The sequence below is a fragment of the Zosterops lateralis genome (genome assembly GCF_965231275.1).
Source record: "Zosterops lateralis genome assembly, chromosome: 3".
NCBI lineage: Eukaryota > Metazoa > Chordata > Aves > Passeriformes > Zosteropidae > Zosterops > Zosterops lateralis.
The window spans coordinates 52,660,223-52,675,992 of NC_139764.1; the positions used below are offsets into that span (position 1 = coordinate 52,660,223).

General features: G+C 39.4%; 1 protein-coding gene across 2 annotated transcripts in view; it reads right to left on the reverse strand.

Moving 5' to 3' along the window:
* SYNJ2 (synaptojanin 2) overlaps positions 1-15,770 on the reverse strand; it is a 64,551-nt gene that overhangs the window by 43,031 nt on the left and 5,750 nt on the right. The window contains exons 2-4 of one of the 2 annotated variants that reach the window (XM_083856581.1): positions 11,984-12,070; positions 3,935-4,205; positions 1,312-1,537 (exon numbers count right to left, since the gene is read on the reverse strand). In XM_083856581.1, coding sequence (XP_083712707.1) covers positions 1,312-1,537; positions 3,935-4,205; positions 11,984-12,070 — 584 coding nt within the window. Of the gene's footprint in view, positions 1-1,311; positions 1,538-3,934; positions 4,206-11,983; positions 12,071-15,770 lie in introns of those variants that run through there. The other variant, XM_083856582.1, reaches the window with a different exon arrangement.

The following is a 15,770-nucleotide window of genomic DNA, read 5'->3' on the forward strand; positions in this document are numbered from 1 at the left end:
GAACCAGGTGAAAAGGTTAAAGCTGTATTACAAAGAAAAGATCTTAGAGGAAGTGTGGAAAGTACCCAAACATAGTTAGATTTTGGACAAACGGGTGCCTGAAGGCATGCTTGGCTCATGCAGTAAGGTAACAGGAAGGAGCTCACTGGGTGAGAGCTGCTATATTCACACATTGCTGTGAGGAAATACTAGTGGTGTCATCCCACAAAAGCGTAGGCTTATTTGGGAGAGGGTGCTTACCTCAGCCACCAGGCACAGGCTTTCAATGACACAGCCCAAGTATTTCTATGCTGCCCTCAATGTTTCATGCTCCCCTCATGAGCATCACATAAGTAATTTACTTTCATTGTATATACACCTACATATATAGACACATACATACATAATGTATACCACACAGGAAGCTCTGCAGATATGCCCAGAAGATGCAAACCAAATTCTAGGAGCAAATGCCTGTTCTTTGTTGAAAACTACCAGCCATTTACCTATTCTGTTTACACAGTGATCCATTTCTGTATGATGGTTCTGACTGCTAGTAATTGCTACTTCAGTTCAAAAAGGAAAAAGTGATTGTATTTGAGCAAGAAAGCACTCACTTCAGCTGGCACAGAAGATTTCAGATTCTCCATGGTCCGGTGCTTTTTATTGACTTTTAAGGCAGCAAGCTAAACCATGTGCAATAAAACCAAGTGACTCTGTTGTTTTGTTTGGCTGTGCCAATCAAGGGAGCCTGCTGAATGTATTTCACACATATAATTTGTCTCAGCATCAGCTGGAAATGAAGCTTTTACCACATATGTATAAAAACTGTCATATGACTTCACAATTGGAGAGAATCCCCCACAAACCAGTGGGGAATATAAAAGCAGTCTCCTCCAAAATTGGTTGAACTGGAATTTGCCTGACTCTGAGAAGATGTTATTTTTTCAACATTTTCTTTACTAGACAAAGATGATTTGACAGGGAACTTTACTAGTCAAAGATGAGGTCCCAGCACCTTTGCTAGACACCTTCCTGAATGGTTTAAAACCCCATGTCTACATTTCACCACAGTATCAAATGACCAGACTTTCACACTCAGCAAAAAAATTAAAAGCGTTAGTAAAAACTGTGTGACTGGAAAAGTCAGAAAAAGAGAAAAACAGCAGATTGCAAAGAAATGCTTAATGGAACAGATCTGCCAGGCAATAACATTTTAAATATTCTTGAAAAAATACACTTGCTGAGCTCCTTTAAGTCTTGTTGAAAATTCTGCCCCAATTACACACGAGTGGACTAAATTATGCAAAGCCATTGGATCCATGCACTCACCTGCTCTGTCTCAACAAAGTTAGACACATGTCCATCATCGTTGACCCCTCGGACGTGGAAGCGGACCCCGGCCCGCTCGCAGCTGATGCGAGAGATGAGGCAGGCCTTTGCCTTCTTGTGGGAAGCATAAACAGTGCGAATGTCCACGACCCCACAGACCACCTTCAGCAGCCAGTCAGAGCAGTTCACCTGGTAGTGTTTGAAGGGCACATGCAATAGCTGGTTCCTGAAAGGTTCAACAACACACAGACACGTTACTGAATAAAACAGACAGGCATGGGTGCCACCTGACAACAATCACTAATTTAATCAATTAATGTTTTATGGCTCCTTTTCTGCTGTACCTTATCTCTACCCAAACCGAGGAAATATCAGGAAGAAACTCTTGTGAACTACTACAGAGAACTGAACATGGCAAATTTTAACCACATAGCTACCACCAAGACACTGCCTTTATATCTTGGACCTGTCTTAGAAATTCAGATGGAAATGTCACCTTTTTCAGCTCCAGAAATTTATATCTAGTAATCTTTTTCACAAATTACATGTCGTCAAGCTAATTACTTTTTTTGGAACAGTACTGCCTGGACCTTAGCATTCACTACAGGATGAAGAACTGGTTCAAAATTCACCAGGATTTTCAGAAAAAAAAAAATCCAAGCAGAAATTGGATCTGTAAGTCACTGGAGATATTGCAAAAAGTACTATTAGTACTATCTGTTCTAAGCTTCAAGATCAACAACTCAAGAAACCTGCAATATCTAGTTAACAATGATGCTAGGCTCTTCTCTTATGATGGTTTTCTTTATTTCATGTTTCAAAATGTGCCTTTAGTCACATTGGAGGGCCAGGAAAATACCTTTTATGACCATGCATTGCTCAATAGAGGATCTGTAAAGAGAGTGAAACCCCTGAAGAGTTGTTCTTCTAGAATACAGCATTTATCTGAAAAAGGTGCAAGCCATTATTATATTTTTAATCTAAATATATAACAGGAAAAGTAGCTCTAAAACAATTTTTTGCTATCTGTTCCACCTCTTTCTCCCAGCTCTACTTGCAAAGGAAGTCCTCACTCAGGCAAATTACAGTAGAATTTTTCTGTTGCTGTTGTAGTTCATTAAACAGGCAGTTTGTGTTGCCTATAACTAAGGTCATCTTACACTTTTCATTGTACAACTACTTATCTCATTGCTTAATTCCCTCAAGCATCTATTGTTTGGTCTGAAATGTCCCATATCACCTAATTACCTCAAGAAAAATTTTCTTTGGAACATCTTTTTGCCCTTAATGTGATGTTGTCATCATTTTTCCCTGTTCAACAACATATTGGAGAATGGAAACTCTTCAGAACTTACTTCTAGATTAGCCAGAAGCAGCAAAGAAGGAAGGTTCAAATACACCTTTCTTCCAAGATGAAAAGTTTCAAAAGACAGTAGAGGGAAAAAGAGTTGCTTTAAATGTTGTCTCTTTATTATGGGATATTGCCATCTGAGCAGTCTGATCATTGGAATACAACTCATTTCTTTCATGTATCTGACTTGACAATGCTTGGTGAGCTTTTGGAGAGGGAAGCATCATCAGCACAGCTGAAAGCAAGTATTTATTATGTATCTTTCTTCAGTTTTATGTATTTTTCTTCAGTTTTTTTTCTTTCAAACCACTAGATCTTACCAGTCAAAATCACATCATAGCTGGAAAGATTATTTAGCCTAACTGAACTGCTCCCTCATGTCAATTTATCACCCATTATGAACTTTTGTGCTTATTTAATATACACTTACTTTGGGCACAAGCCTCACTGCACATTCTAGCAGCACATCCACATTTAACCTTGCCAGTTATTTTCCACCTACATCAAACCCTCATTTATTTCCAGAACAGCTATGCCTGCTGTGTGACTATCTTTTTGTTTAAAAAGAAGGGGGGAAGGGTATAGAAATGCAAGCATTATGCTAAAACTTGCAAAGCAAACAAACTGAATAACATCAACCCAGCATTGTGTTTTCTCCTTTCCCCTCAACCAATACCACAATACGAGATAATTTTTCTTTGCTTTATAAACACAAGAAAGTAAAAATCACAGAACAGTGCATCACGGGAGTTTTCTTTTGTGCAACTTATGTTTGCACTGAGCTGTAAACATATTAATATTGATGTTTGCAACATAAAAACTAGGGCACATTGCAGAAACAATAAACTACAAACTTTAAACACATACTTTTAAAAAATAACAGATACTTTAGTGCAAATGATGGGATTTATGAACAGTTCAAGCACAGGTTTCTATTAGATAACTTTAAAGAAAACTATTAAAAAGGACAGCAGGGGAACTATTCATGACATATAGAGACATGTTTCTCTGGTGTGAGCAAGACATATCTTGTATTTCCCTCCTTTGAAGCATAAAATGTCATTTTATAATTGCATTTCACTATCAGATACATTTTAATTAAACACAAGTTACCAGGAATTCATTAAAGCCACCTGCCCTGTAAAAGGACACGTCAATGAAATGAAAGGAGATGCACTTGAAATGCACATGCTCATTTCCCTCTGAGAATGTCTGACCAATGAGATACGGGTGGGGAAAACAGAAGACTGGGGTATAACAAGCAGTACTAACCAGAAGAAGGAGTTACCAGATTCATAGTTGTTATCACCCTGCTTCTGAGCCCGAACAGTCAGGTCAAAGTTTGAGCCTGCATTAGGCCAGGAGAAATAGAACATCCCAGAGTTCAGTATTTTCTTCAAGGCAGTAACACGCTCGTCCTCCTTGGTTTCTTCCTGGAGAGGACAGAAATCTGTTGCAGTGATTTTGTAAACCTCAGCGTCCAGAATTTTTCCCACCGACGTGCAGCCTGTCACCAGGACCAGAAAGTGCAGCCGAGTGTTACCTAGAAAATGACAGAGTTACAAGTGGGTTATTCCCAGGTGGATACGGCTTCTCATCAGTCCTGTCACTTGCAACGCCGACAGGGCTCCAGCAGAGGCCAGCGTCTTTGCTTCACAAGAGAACAAACACGAACAACAGCACGCAGGCCACGTTCTTTACATTTCTGAATTCCTCTTAACTGCAGATACGTGGCTGCAATTGCACAATATTCCACAGCACTTATCCATCGACATCCTTTGCTGTACTAGACTGTGTTTTCCCCACTGACTTTATGAAGAGCAATGTGTGTACTGCTGGGACACTACTCAAAAAATCAATTGCACCACCCTAGAGAACATACAGCATTCAGATTCTTTACTGGCTTCAGCTGAAGCTGGACATGCTCGGGCATTTGTAAAATTTCAGTATTACCAATTATTGAGATTTTGCTTTTTATATCACTAAAGCGTGTACATGATTCAATGACAACCTCAGTTATCACTAAAACAATTACAGCTGCCATAGCTGTGAAATCATGAAGCAGCTGAACTTCAGGGGCTCAAAACTAAAAGATAAATTTGGAGCTTGAGAACATCACTGTAATAAGATCTCTTGTACACAGAACCATTTCAACCTCTCTTCATTCTCTCTGAGATAATAATTAAAAAACAGTAGAACAATTTTTATGGAAATGCTGGTTTTGCTACAAAGAAATTGTTTGATTCACTTAAATTTGCTTGTAATGGAGACAATGTCATCCTAGTCACTCCAGTTAGTAGGAAAAGGTGGAAATGAGCCAAGATTTATTAATTTAGCACAGCAGAACCAACAGCTGACCTGCCAAGAGCAAGTTAATTAGCTAAGGGCACAGTGACAATCTGGGACAGTATGGCTTCAGACAGCAAAAGAGAACACTTCTTAGGATCACTTTTCAACCCTCTAGGGAGACCCACTGTCTGAAAATGCACACCAGCTCTCACACAACAACTATTCTTTTTCTGAAACAGCAGTAGGGGAGTCCTTGCTTTCAGATAACAGGCTGGCTACAGAAACTAGAGTGAGGGGTGGTTTTCAGCAGGGCCAGAATATTTGTGTAGGCACGTGGGACTGGAATGGCAGGACAAGATGGGAGATTAGATCTTATTCATTCTGTTCTGCTGACTCCAGTTTTGTATAAAGGCCAGTGTAGGTGGTATTTACTAAAAAGCTCTGTCCATCACATTTCTTTCTGTAACAACGCTGTGCCATGTACTTCTTGAGTGCTTTCAAGAAGTGTGTCTTCTGTGCTTGTGATATCACAGCAGAGGGCTAGAAATACTGACAGTATTTCTATATATACTGACAGTATATTTATTCCTTCTTTGCACATGATTTTGCGTAATTATAAAGAGTAGGAGACACATCAGTTATCATCACGAGACTTCATAACTGACCAAATACTGCCTTGCAGCCTCCAGAAAGGGTCAGGAGGAGTTAGCTGTCTCTCAGGATAGCTAAAAGCTTCTGCGACTTAGCTGAAACCATGCAAAACTGATCAGCTCAAAGTAAACTTCACTCACTAGACTTTGGAAGCAATATATAGAAACATCATTAGTATGCCTTAATATCAGTCAGCTCTGTTAGTCACAAAAAATCAGCAGTGAAGGACTTGGAGAGCTGCCTGCATGCAATGCTGAGACAAAGAGCACAAATACTTTCATTGCATTCTGTGACCTTAAACTTTCCTAGATGGTTCAGAAGAGACCAAATGAGAAAGTCAACATTAAAATAGCCAAAGAGAACAGAAAACTTAATAATACAGAGCTTGTTACCTGTGGTTCTGCCCTTTGAGGAGCTTGTAACCAGTGGAAATTCACTGGATCTAAACAGAATAATCCTCTAGTCTAAGAAGGAGTAGGAATATTTGCCTTACCTAGAAACTTGCTCTTGCATACCAGAGACTATAAATTCATTTTACTACCTCCTCCACTCAACCACTCACCCCCCAATGGGATACTCATCTACACATTCAAAAGTCCAGCTTCTCTATTCCCTTAAATCACTAACTAATAGGCTCCAAAAAAGTAATCACACCAAAGAAGGTATTGCATTGTCCCTGAAGTATAAGGAGATTGGTTTTCTAAAGCTGTGATACTTTTCTGCCACTGGGCAGTAACTCTTACATGAAAGAGTCAGGGTTGCTCAGCCTGCAGAAAAGGAGGCTCAGGGAAAACCTTATTATAGCCTTTCAGTATTTAAAGGTGGGCCTATAACTAAGGATAGAGAGAGACTTTTCACAAGGGCTTTTAGTGATGGGACAAGGGGCAACAGTTTTCCACTGAAAGAGGGCAAGTTTAGATTGAATACAAGGAAGACATATTTTATGACAAGAGTAGTGAAATAGTGAACAGGTTTTCCAGGGAACTTGTGAGTGCCTCACACCTGGGAAGTGCTCAGGCCAGGTGGGAAGGGGCTTCAAGCAACCTGGTCTAGAGGTTAAGGGGCGGTGGGAGTAGGTGGCCTGCAAAGGTCCCCTCTGACTCATGCCATTCTACAGTTCTAGACACAGAATAAGTCCCTCTACAGTACTCCAAATTACAGAACAGCCCCCACACACTTTTCATGATACCTGTGCTATCACTGCACTGTCTGCAGGAGGAAGATCCTTGCCTGATGTGCACGCCCTCTTAGCACAGGGAACAACTTAATCACAATATCCTAATCCCAGTGCTCTGTGCCTGTGTCTTGCCCATTTTATTCACAGCACAGATGTAGCCATGGGGTTCTGAACAGAGGTAATGCTCCTGTCAACCTCTCACCCTTTTAGAACCTCACACAGCAGAATTAATGCTACCAAAATACTGCCCCACTATTCATCTTTTAGTCGTGTCTCCATTTAGGTGTAAGAAATTACTCACCACTAAGCTATATAGCTACACACAGAGAAGGTTTTCCCTGTCTTCCCTTCTTTACCAGCAATATCTGGATGGGCCTACAGTTTTAAATTATGACATAAAAATCTTTCAGATTGCAGTTGCCTCTTCAGGTCAATTTCACTTGGTACCAACCAGCAACCACACCAGCTGTAGACTATTTGCCATACCCCACCTTGGAAAACAATTTTTTTTTCCTCTTTAACTTACACAAGTAGTTTAATGTACAATACTGATTCATGTTAGCCTTTCTAAACTGTACACATAGATGAAAGTGATTTAGCAATGTAAGAACTGCAACTGAAGGTCACAACTGTCAAAATGGCCTTCCTGTCCTTGGGATGCAATCTGGAATGTTTTAAAGAAATCTCTGAAATCATTTTAGAGCAAGAAGTGAAGTATTCCTTACTGGTCGTGTTTTCTACAGCAACACATCTATGAAGAAGATTCACATATAGTACTAAAGAAAAAAATATTTCAAAGCTTATGGACCAAACTTGGATCTCAAATAAATGGGTCACATGCATTGTGACCAAGATCACTATTTTGTCCCATTACAGCTATCAACCACTACAACAATCTATAAAGAACACTTTTGAAGAAATGTAAGAAATGTTTTGCTCACAGTGATACGTGCTGAATGCCCTTTTATTAGGTTGCACAAAAGAGGCAGAGGATGAAGAATATTTAGCACACAAACAAGACAATAATAATTTCCATCCATTTTTTTAAGTGCTCTTGTGAAACCAACTGCCTTTATCCAAGTTGGGCAGGAAATGCAGTTCTGGTACGTCACACTACACAATAATAAGCTGCAGTTTCTGTATTAAACCTGTCTACATGACTCAAGACAATTGTTTCCCCTGCAGCTTAGGGGATGGTTTCAGTGTTGCCTATTTTGAGCTACAGTGAAAAGGAGTCAATATTCAATCCTTATTTTGTCCTTAACTGTAACTATTTCACTTAAGACTGCCTTTTCTTTCCAAAATTGATTTTCTCCAATTTTCACTTTCTGCGTTCAATCACAGTCATGCCTTATGTTCTGTGGGACTTTTTCATCTCCACTCCACACATACTCCACTCCATTTTATAGTCCACTAAAAACCAATTTTGCCTCTCATGTCTTCAAAAATAGCAACAGAACACCGCAGAGCAGTTCATTCTAACCACCTAGCTGAAAATTCCTGAGGATATCTACAGCAGAATTACGAAAAGATCCAAGACTTTCCAAACGACCACTTTAGTCTCAAAGATAGTCCTCTTTCTCCTTCCTCTAAATACAACTACATTTTTAGGAAATATACAAAAAGAACAGAAGACAGGTACTTAGCCATCCTTTTTGCCTTTGAAATTTCTTCCTTTCAACTACGCACTGTATATGTACAAGAGTGAGAGAGTATATACACAATCAAATTAATTCAGAATGCCTCCCCAAATACAGCAGCTGTAATAAGGCAAACAACCTATGTGGTGATGGTGTTAAAATATCTCCTTATCTATGCATCTCTTCCTGACATCCCAGTATCTGAGAAAAATACTGTCAAGCTAGCTCTTCTAACACTTTGCTTAAGATGTATTTGTCACTGCTAGATCTTCTTTGGCAGCAAAACCTTGGCTGAGGTACAGCTCACAGACACTGTACAATTCATTCTGCTGCCATCCATCTCACAAAAGAAAGCAGAAGAACTTAGTGAGTCATGTTAACAGACATAAGTACATAGAAGTGAATGTTATTACTGGTGGGAAACATTAACTTTGTGAGTCAGTTTCACATATTTCGTCTACTTTCTTGTAAAAAGCACGATCTACTTTGGCAGGCATACAATGTGATTTATTTGGATTTCTAAGTAGCGATATTTACAGATTAATTAAAATGTTCAGAGACGTCTTTCATGTCTTGGCAAAAAATTTCCCCTTCTGCTCTACAAATATACTCTTAATATCCCAGTGGAATGTATTTTCACAAATATTCTCAGTTAATTTAATACTTATGGTCTGCATATTTCCAGTAGTAAGAAAAAATACCGATACTCCTGAACAAAGTCTATGCAATCACTGAAGCTCAGTGAAGAGCTGGCCAATCATGCCTTTGTTGGCAGCTGCTAAAATACATTATACAAAAAAGGAAAAAGTTACATTGCATTCCTCTGGTCTTTTGACTCCCCCCTGGCTGGATGCCAGGTGCCCACCAAAGCTGCTCTGTCACTCCCCTCCTCAGCTGGGCAGAAAAGAAAAACAAAATGAAAGGCTTATAGGTCGGGAGAAGAGCAGGGAGAGAACATTTAGCAGTTATGGGCAAAACAGACTTAACTTGGGGAAATTAGTTTTAGTTATCACTAATCAAAACAGAGTAAGACAATGAGTAAAACATCTTCCTCCACCCCGCCCTTTTTTCAAGGCTTAACTTTACTTCTCAATTTTCTCTTCCCCAGTGGTGCAGAGGGATGGGAAATAGAGGCTGTGATCAGTTCATCACACACTGTCTCTGCTGCTCCTACCCCTCATGGGGAGCACTCCTCACACTCTTGCCCTGCTCCAGCATGGAGACCCTCTCCCATGAGTGACAGTCCTCCTTGAACTTCCCCAGCATGACTCCTTCCCATGGGCTGCAGTTCTTATGAACTACTCCACCATGGGTCCCTCACACACGGCACAGGCCTTCTGGAACAAACTGCTCCAGGGTGGATCCCCCACAGGGTCACAAATCTGGCCAGCAAACCTGCTCCAGCATGGGCTCCTCTCTCTGTGGGTCCACAGGTCCTGCCAGGAGCCTGCTCCTCTGTGTGGCTCCCAAAGAGTCACAGCCACCTTCAGGCATCCTGCTGCTCCAGTGTGGGGTCCTCCATGGGCTGCAGGTGGATCTCTGCTCCACCATGGATCTCCATGGGCTGCAGGGGCACGGCTACTTCCCTGTGATCTGCACCGTGGGCTGTGGGGCAATCTGAGCTCAGGCACCTGGAGCACCTCCTGCCCCTCCTTCCTCACTGGCCTTGGTGTCTGCAGAGTGGTTTCTCTCTCATGTTCTAACTCTGCTCTTATCCAGCTTCAGCTGGGCAGGTTTTTCCCCTCTTCTTAAATCTGTTATCCCAGAGGCACTACCACTGCTGGTGATGGGTTCAGTCTGGACCAGCAGCACATCTGTCTTGGAGCCAGCTGGCATTGACTCCATTGGACACAGGGGAAGCTTCTGGCAGCTTCTCACAAAAGGCAGTCCTGTAGCCCCTCCTGCTACCAAAACCTTGCTGCACAAACCCAGCACAATTCCTTTGTAGTGTTAATCTTTTATCTAAGCAACAGCTAAAGGGATGGAACTCATATGTAAGATGGAAGGTCTAAACCAGACTGTGATAAAAACCTGGGCTATGTCTTGAATACTGAGATAGCAGACTTGCATCTTGGCTTTTTTAAACATGTTCAGAAGCAGAAAATGTTTGCTTACCTTCACTTACCATTACAGCATGACCCTCTGACTTTTCACTGAATTTTAACAATCCCTTCCAAAGCAAGTCCTGTACCAGAACTTGTAATCTAATGCTAGAACAAGGCAGAGGTACAGTGACAAAGCTCAGAAAGGAAAAATCTCACACTTTCAGAGCACTGAAGTTAAGCATATGTTTTTCAAGAAGAAATAAGGACATGAGAAAAAGGAAGGCTGAGAATATTTCACACCCCATTTGAAATCATTCACCTTTTAACATGAAGATGAAAATTGGATATATTTGGTTCCCCTCACATACAAAAACTGCTCTTATCTGTAGCTTGAAGAGATTGAATTCAATAGCTACATTCCTTTACCACAACAGGATTCATTAGACTTCTATGAAGAAAAACAGTGCCAAGAAAAACTAATCACGAGTCCTCCGTTTTAAATTACATTAACAAATTGATATAAATCTCCAGAGAAATGTCTAATTAACTCCACAAGAAACAAACAAAAAGTCCACATTAATTTAAAAAGACTAGATGGACCTACAGTTTCAAACTACGACACAAAAATCCTTCAGATTGCAGTTGTCTTTCAGGTCAATTTCAAGTCATATTTCTCAGGCTGCAAAATGCTAAGCAGGGTATAAAAAGACACAATTACGTCTACTGGCCTAAATACATCAGTGCTCACACAACCACTGCCTTTGGTAGACTCCTTGACCAAGCATCAAGCTATATGGAAAATGTCTTATCATTTCTCCAAGTGAAAATTAAGGCTCACTGTAACAGCTCAGGAACAACATGTACAGTGCTTTTTTTATTTATGCATCTAAATCAGTGATTTTTAAGTACTGTGTAAGGTCCTATTATCTTTAAATCAATCACTGCAGTTCTCTTCTTAAAGCATGTTATTTCCATTAACATTCCTTCAGGCAGTGTAATAACAAGTCCTTTGCTAAATCAAGATTCCCAAATGGTACAAAAATTTACATCAATGACAATAAACATTCAAACTATAATAATTGAAGCCAGAGGCTTTCTTCTGCAAATCCTTATCCATATGAATGATTAAAGGCAATTAGGCATTATAGCAAGAACTGGCAATCTGCAGTACTACACTCTCAGATGACCATGATTATCAGTGTCTAAACATGATCCTTAAAGAAGAGAAGAATTAACAAATCATAGCCTGCCTTGGACAAACGTGGTAGGGAAAGAAGAATGGCAATTATCTCCAGGCAGCTAAGAATGTTAGACAAAACAAATTAAGAAAAAATCCATCCATCATGTAGTGATAACAGTTTTGGCCCAAAATAGGAAAAGAAACAGATCTTTTCCAGACTGTATATGACAAAGTGCAACTAGCTTTCACAATGTAAGGAATTAGACAACTTTAGCCACTGATTGTCATTTAGCATTGTCTGGGTCTTTTATAATCTCAGCCATAGAGGTGGTGACTTACCACATTTAAGCTGAAGCTCTCCTAAGCAGCCGTAAGCTTCCATGAGTTTTTCATACTGTCCTTTAATTGCATCCTTTTCTTCTGGAGCTAAGGAACAAAGAGAAAGGCAGGAAACTTAATTATCCAGTCTTCATAAAATTTTCAAATTGCTATTACTCTTACTGCATAGGAACCAATGCTACCTAGGTTGATTTTTCTCAGTCAACGAGACTACAGTAGAAAGGTAGGGTTAAAATGCTGTAAAACCATAGAGATTAAAACATGATGGGACAGAAATGCACATCTCCATACAACATCCTACCAGAAAAAATAGCACTCACTTTATTTTCGAATCAACTTGATTGTTAGTAACAATTTTATTTTATGATACAGATGCCACATCAGATCCAGAATAAATAAAGAAATACATGAGCACAAGTAAAATTTACACTGTTCTAAAATAAGAACAAAAATAACAATCAGTCTTGCCATAAGCTAAAATAAAATATTTTTTCTTCATGTACAAAAAGACAGAGTTTATACTTCCAGACTCTCAATCTAATTTCAAACAGAACTGGAATTTTTTAATGAAGGATAACATGATTTGATGTAGACACAACACCAGATGTTGATTCCAAGAGGAATTAAACATATTTTAGTGAAGTAAGAATTAGTTAATTAAATAAAGGGTCCAATGCTTGTGCTATATTTGTGCATATCTGCAACAAGCAACTTCAATGGGCACATACTGAACATTTAGCTATTAAGCCAGATCACTGAGCAAACTTGTTACTGGCTTCTTTAACATAAAACCAGCATACTTCCTGAATGAGTAAGTCTGCGTTTTGTATATATTTCCCAACGAGGAGCAAGGTTAATCTCCCAAATGAGGAAAATAGACTGTAACCCTCAAATGTCCTTTTACTTCTTGAACTACAGATAAACAGCATAGTACTTTCAGAAACTTGCTAATAATATGCAATCTTATGCTCCTAATTAACTTCAGCAGTTTAAAAAAATCTGAAACTTCTGGGCATAAAAAGGACAAACTGAACTGCTTGCAATGGATGATAGAAGAGAAAAGAAAGAGACTTCTCTTTATAAATCTCAAGAGGCAAGGAGCTCAGTGAGAAACACAGAAAATAAATAAATATCCCATATATTGCTGACATTTAGAAGAGAAATGAAGGACAATTCCTCTTGCAAAATTCCTTAACAGAGGCAACCCTCAAGAGTAATTAAAACATGTTCATCTAAATTTTTGCACTTGTGGCAAATAAAGAAGACTTTTATTTGTTTATTTTTTTCTTAATTTTGTTTTTACTACCATAGTTTCTCAACCTACATACTCTCTTAGAACTCGGAGTAAATCAGGAGAAACTAGCAAAATGTCGATACCACACACACCAGTGGAAGCAAAGCATAAGCAGCAGATAGAGGATAAAGTGATTTTTATTTGGTAACATAAATTGCTGGACAGTAACAATTTAAATACTCAGTAATGACACATTTTAAGGGCTGAGAATCTGCAAGCTCAGTCCCAGGCACTTTAAAAGAAAAACAAACAATTTCACAACTCAAATTTAGATAGACTATAACAATGTTTCAGTCTTTGGAAAAAAATATCTCTGTCAAGGCTTTCTTAAGTATTACAAAAACACAACAGGTTAAAAAAAAGTGATGTTTGATTTCCATGGCATCTTTACTAAGTAGAAAAGAGCAGCAACAATATACAGACAATTTTTTCTTAAATCTGTTCTCTCCTTTAAAAGCTGTCTACATTAAAATAATTGTGCTACTTCAAAATAAAAAGGGAAAACCAAAATTCTTGCTCCAAATATTCCAGCTTTAGGAAGAGATCTAAAACAAGAGAAGCACCAAGAGATTCAAATCTGAGACAGATGTGGGAGCTCATAAAGCTGCAGGCCAGACACAACCTAAAAGCATTTCAAAAGTCACTTCAAAAGCACGGTGATACTCTTCAAAATAGAATTACAAGTTGGAAAGTTGGCTGTTAAAAGCGTCTGGTAAGAGCACAGTCCAAAAGAATGGAATTTATTTCAGCGTGGAATTAGGCAACACGCAGCCCATTCCACTACTGGCAAGAAATACCTGCCACTGGCATGTATGGAACCTGCTGGAGTTCCCCAGGTCAAAGCAGTGGCATCGCACACACGTTGGCTCCTGGCACAGGACCTCTCCAGACACTCAGCCCAAGAGATGTGTAGTGCCAGTCCTGGCACAGAAATGCTGCCATTCTGGGCAGGCCACTTGTCAGAACCTGCACAGCAGCATCAATGGGGACAGCAGCACCAGCACAGCTGCCTGGAAGGAAGGAGCAGGAAAGGAACATGCCAAACAGACTAAGCTACGCCCATGGGTCATGCAAACACAGAAGACAGAATGTTTTAGTGCCTATGGACCACATTTGGGGGGTGGTGTGTGTAAATTCCCTTTGTTAAAGATACAGATGGAATTTGAAGTCTCCTGTCCTGTTACACTCCTTGGTGTTCCACAAAGGATATTATTGCAGAGGGCTGGAGCTAGGTTCATATCCTGTTGTTAAAAATAAGTATTTATAAATCTCAAAACCTTATTGAAATCTCAAGTAACTGTCATCAAACACTAAAACATCTCACAGAGCATTCAAGAAGTGCTAGGACACATGAGTCAGAATCAGAAAGAGTGCTGCTACACAGAGAACAAAACTTATGTGCTACTTTGTTGGATGAAGAGAGTTAAAGGGAAAAATTTCTATGAAACACTTTAACCCTTGCAAAACAAGAGGAATGCAATAATTCAGCAAAACCAAGCTGCAATAAAATCAATTAAAAGTAACCTTTTCCATGCATAAAATATTTCAGAGCCAAAAAACCACACACCATGAAAAGACATACAAACTACATTATGTCATATGTCTTAACCAAGTGTGACTTCCTGCTTGTAAAAGCTGCAATTTCAATTTACCAGCTAGCAGGAACTGGCCAAACATATGCAGTTTCCTTCATTCAACCCCTTCTTAGGGCTGAACCCCCAGACTTCAGCAAGAATCAGCACAACTTTCAAGCATATGGACCCCAGAAAGGTCAGCGACTGGAGCCAGAGGATAAAGAAAGACACTGTAATTCTAAGTCCAACACTAAGGACAGACACAGTAATACTTTCAACTCAAAGATAAAAATTCAGGAAAAACTCTTGAAGAAAGAAAAAGAGTCTGAGACAGGGATATGGATTCTGTTTCTCCCTCGTGGTTTTTCAGTCTGATTCTGGAAATAGTCATCTGCTTGGCTGTAGGAACTGCTATACGAATGTCATCTCAAGCACATTTCTAAGTACTTTAAGAAACATAGGTTTGGTGTCATGGGATGACTTTGTGTCATTTAGCATTTGGGGGAAAGAGGTGTGAGCTTTCCTCAGAAACAGGGGAAAACTACAATCAAACAGAAATTTCATACCAAAACTCCCATATATACATTACAATAAGCATCTTACCTAGAAATAAGTCCAATGTCTGGTACTATATAAGTTTAGAAAATTACCTCCAAATTGTGTTTTCAGCCTTCTGCAGGCACATTTCAAGTACTTTGTTGTATTTTCAATATCTTTCACCACTAAAATATTCCTGTTCACATTCAATCCCAGCTACACAGGCATCATGAAAGTCAGACTGTATTCAGAAACACCATATAGGCCAAGCAGTACAGAGTTGGAAAAAAGTCTGTGATCAGAGTTACAGTTAAGAGAATCCAAATATTTAAAACATCAAGCAATGTAATTACCAATTTTCCAGTAAGATATGTTTCTGGTT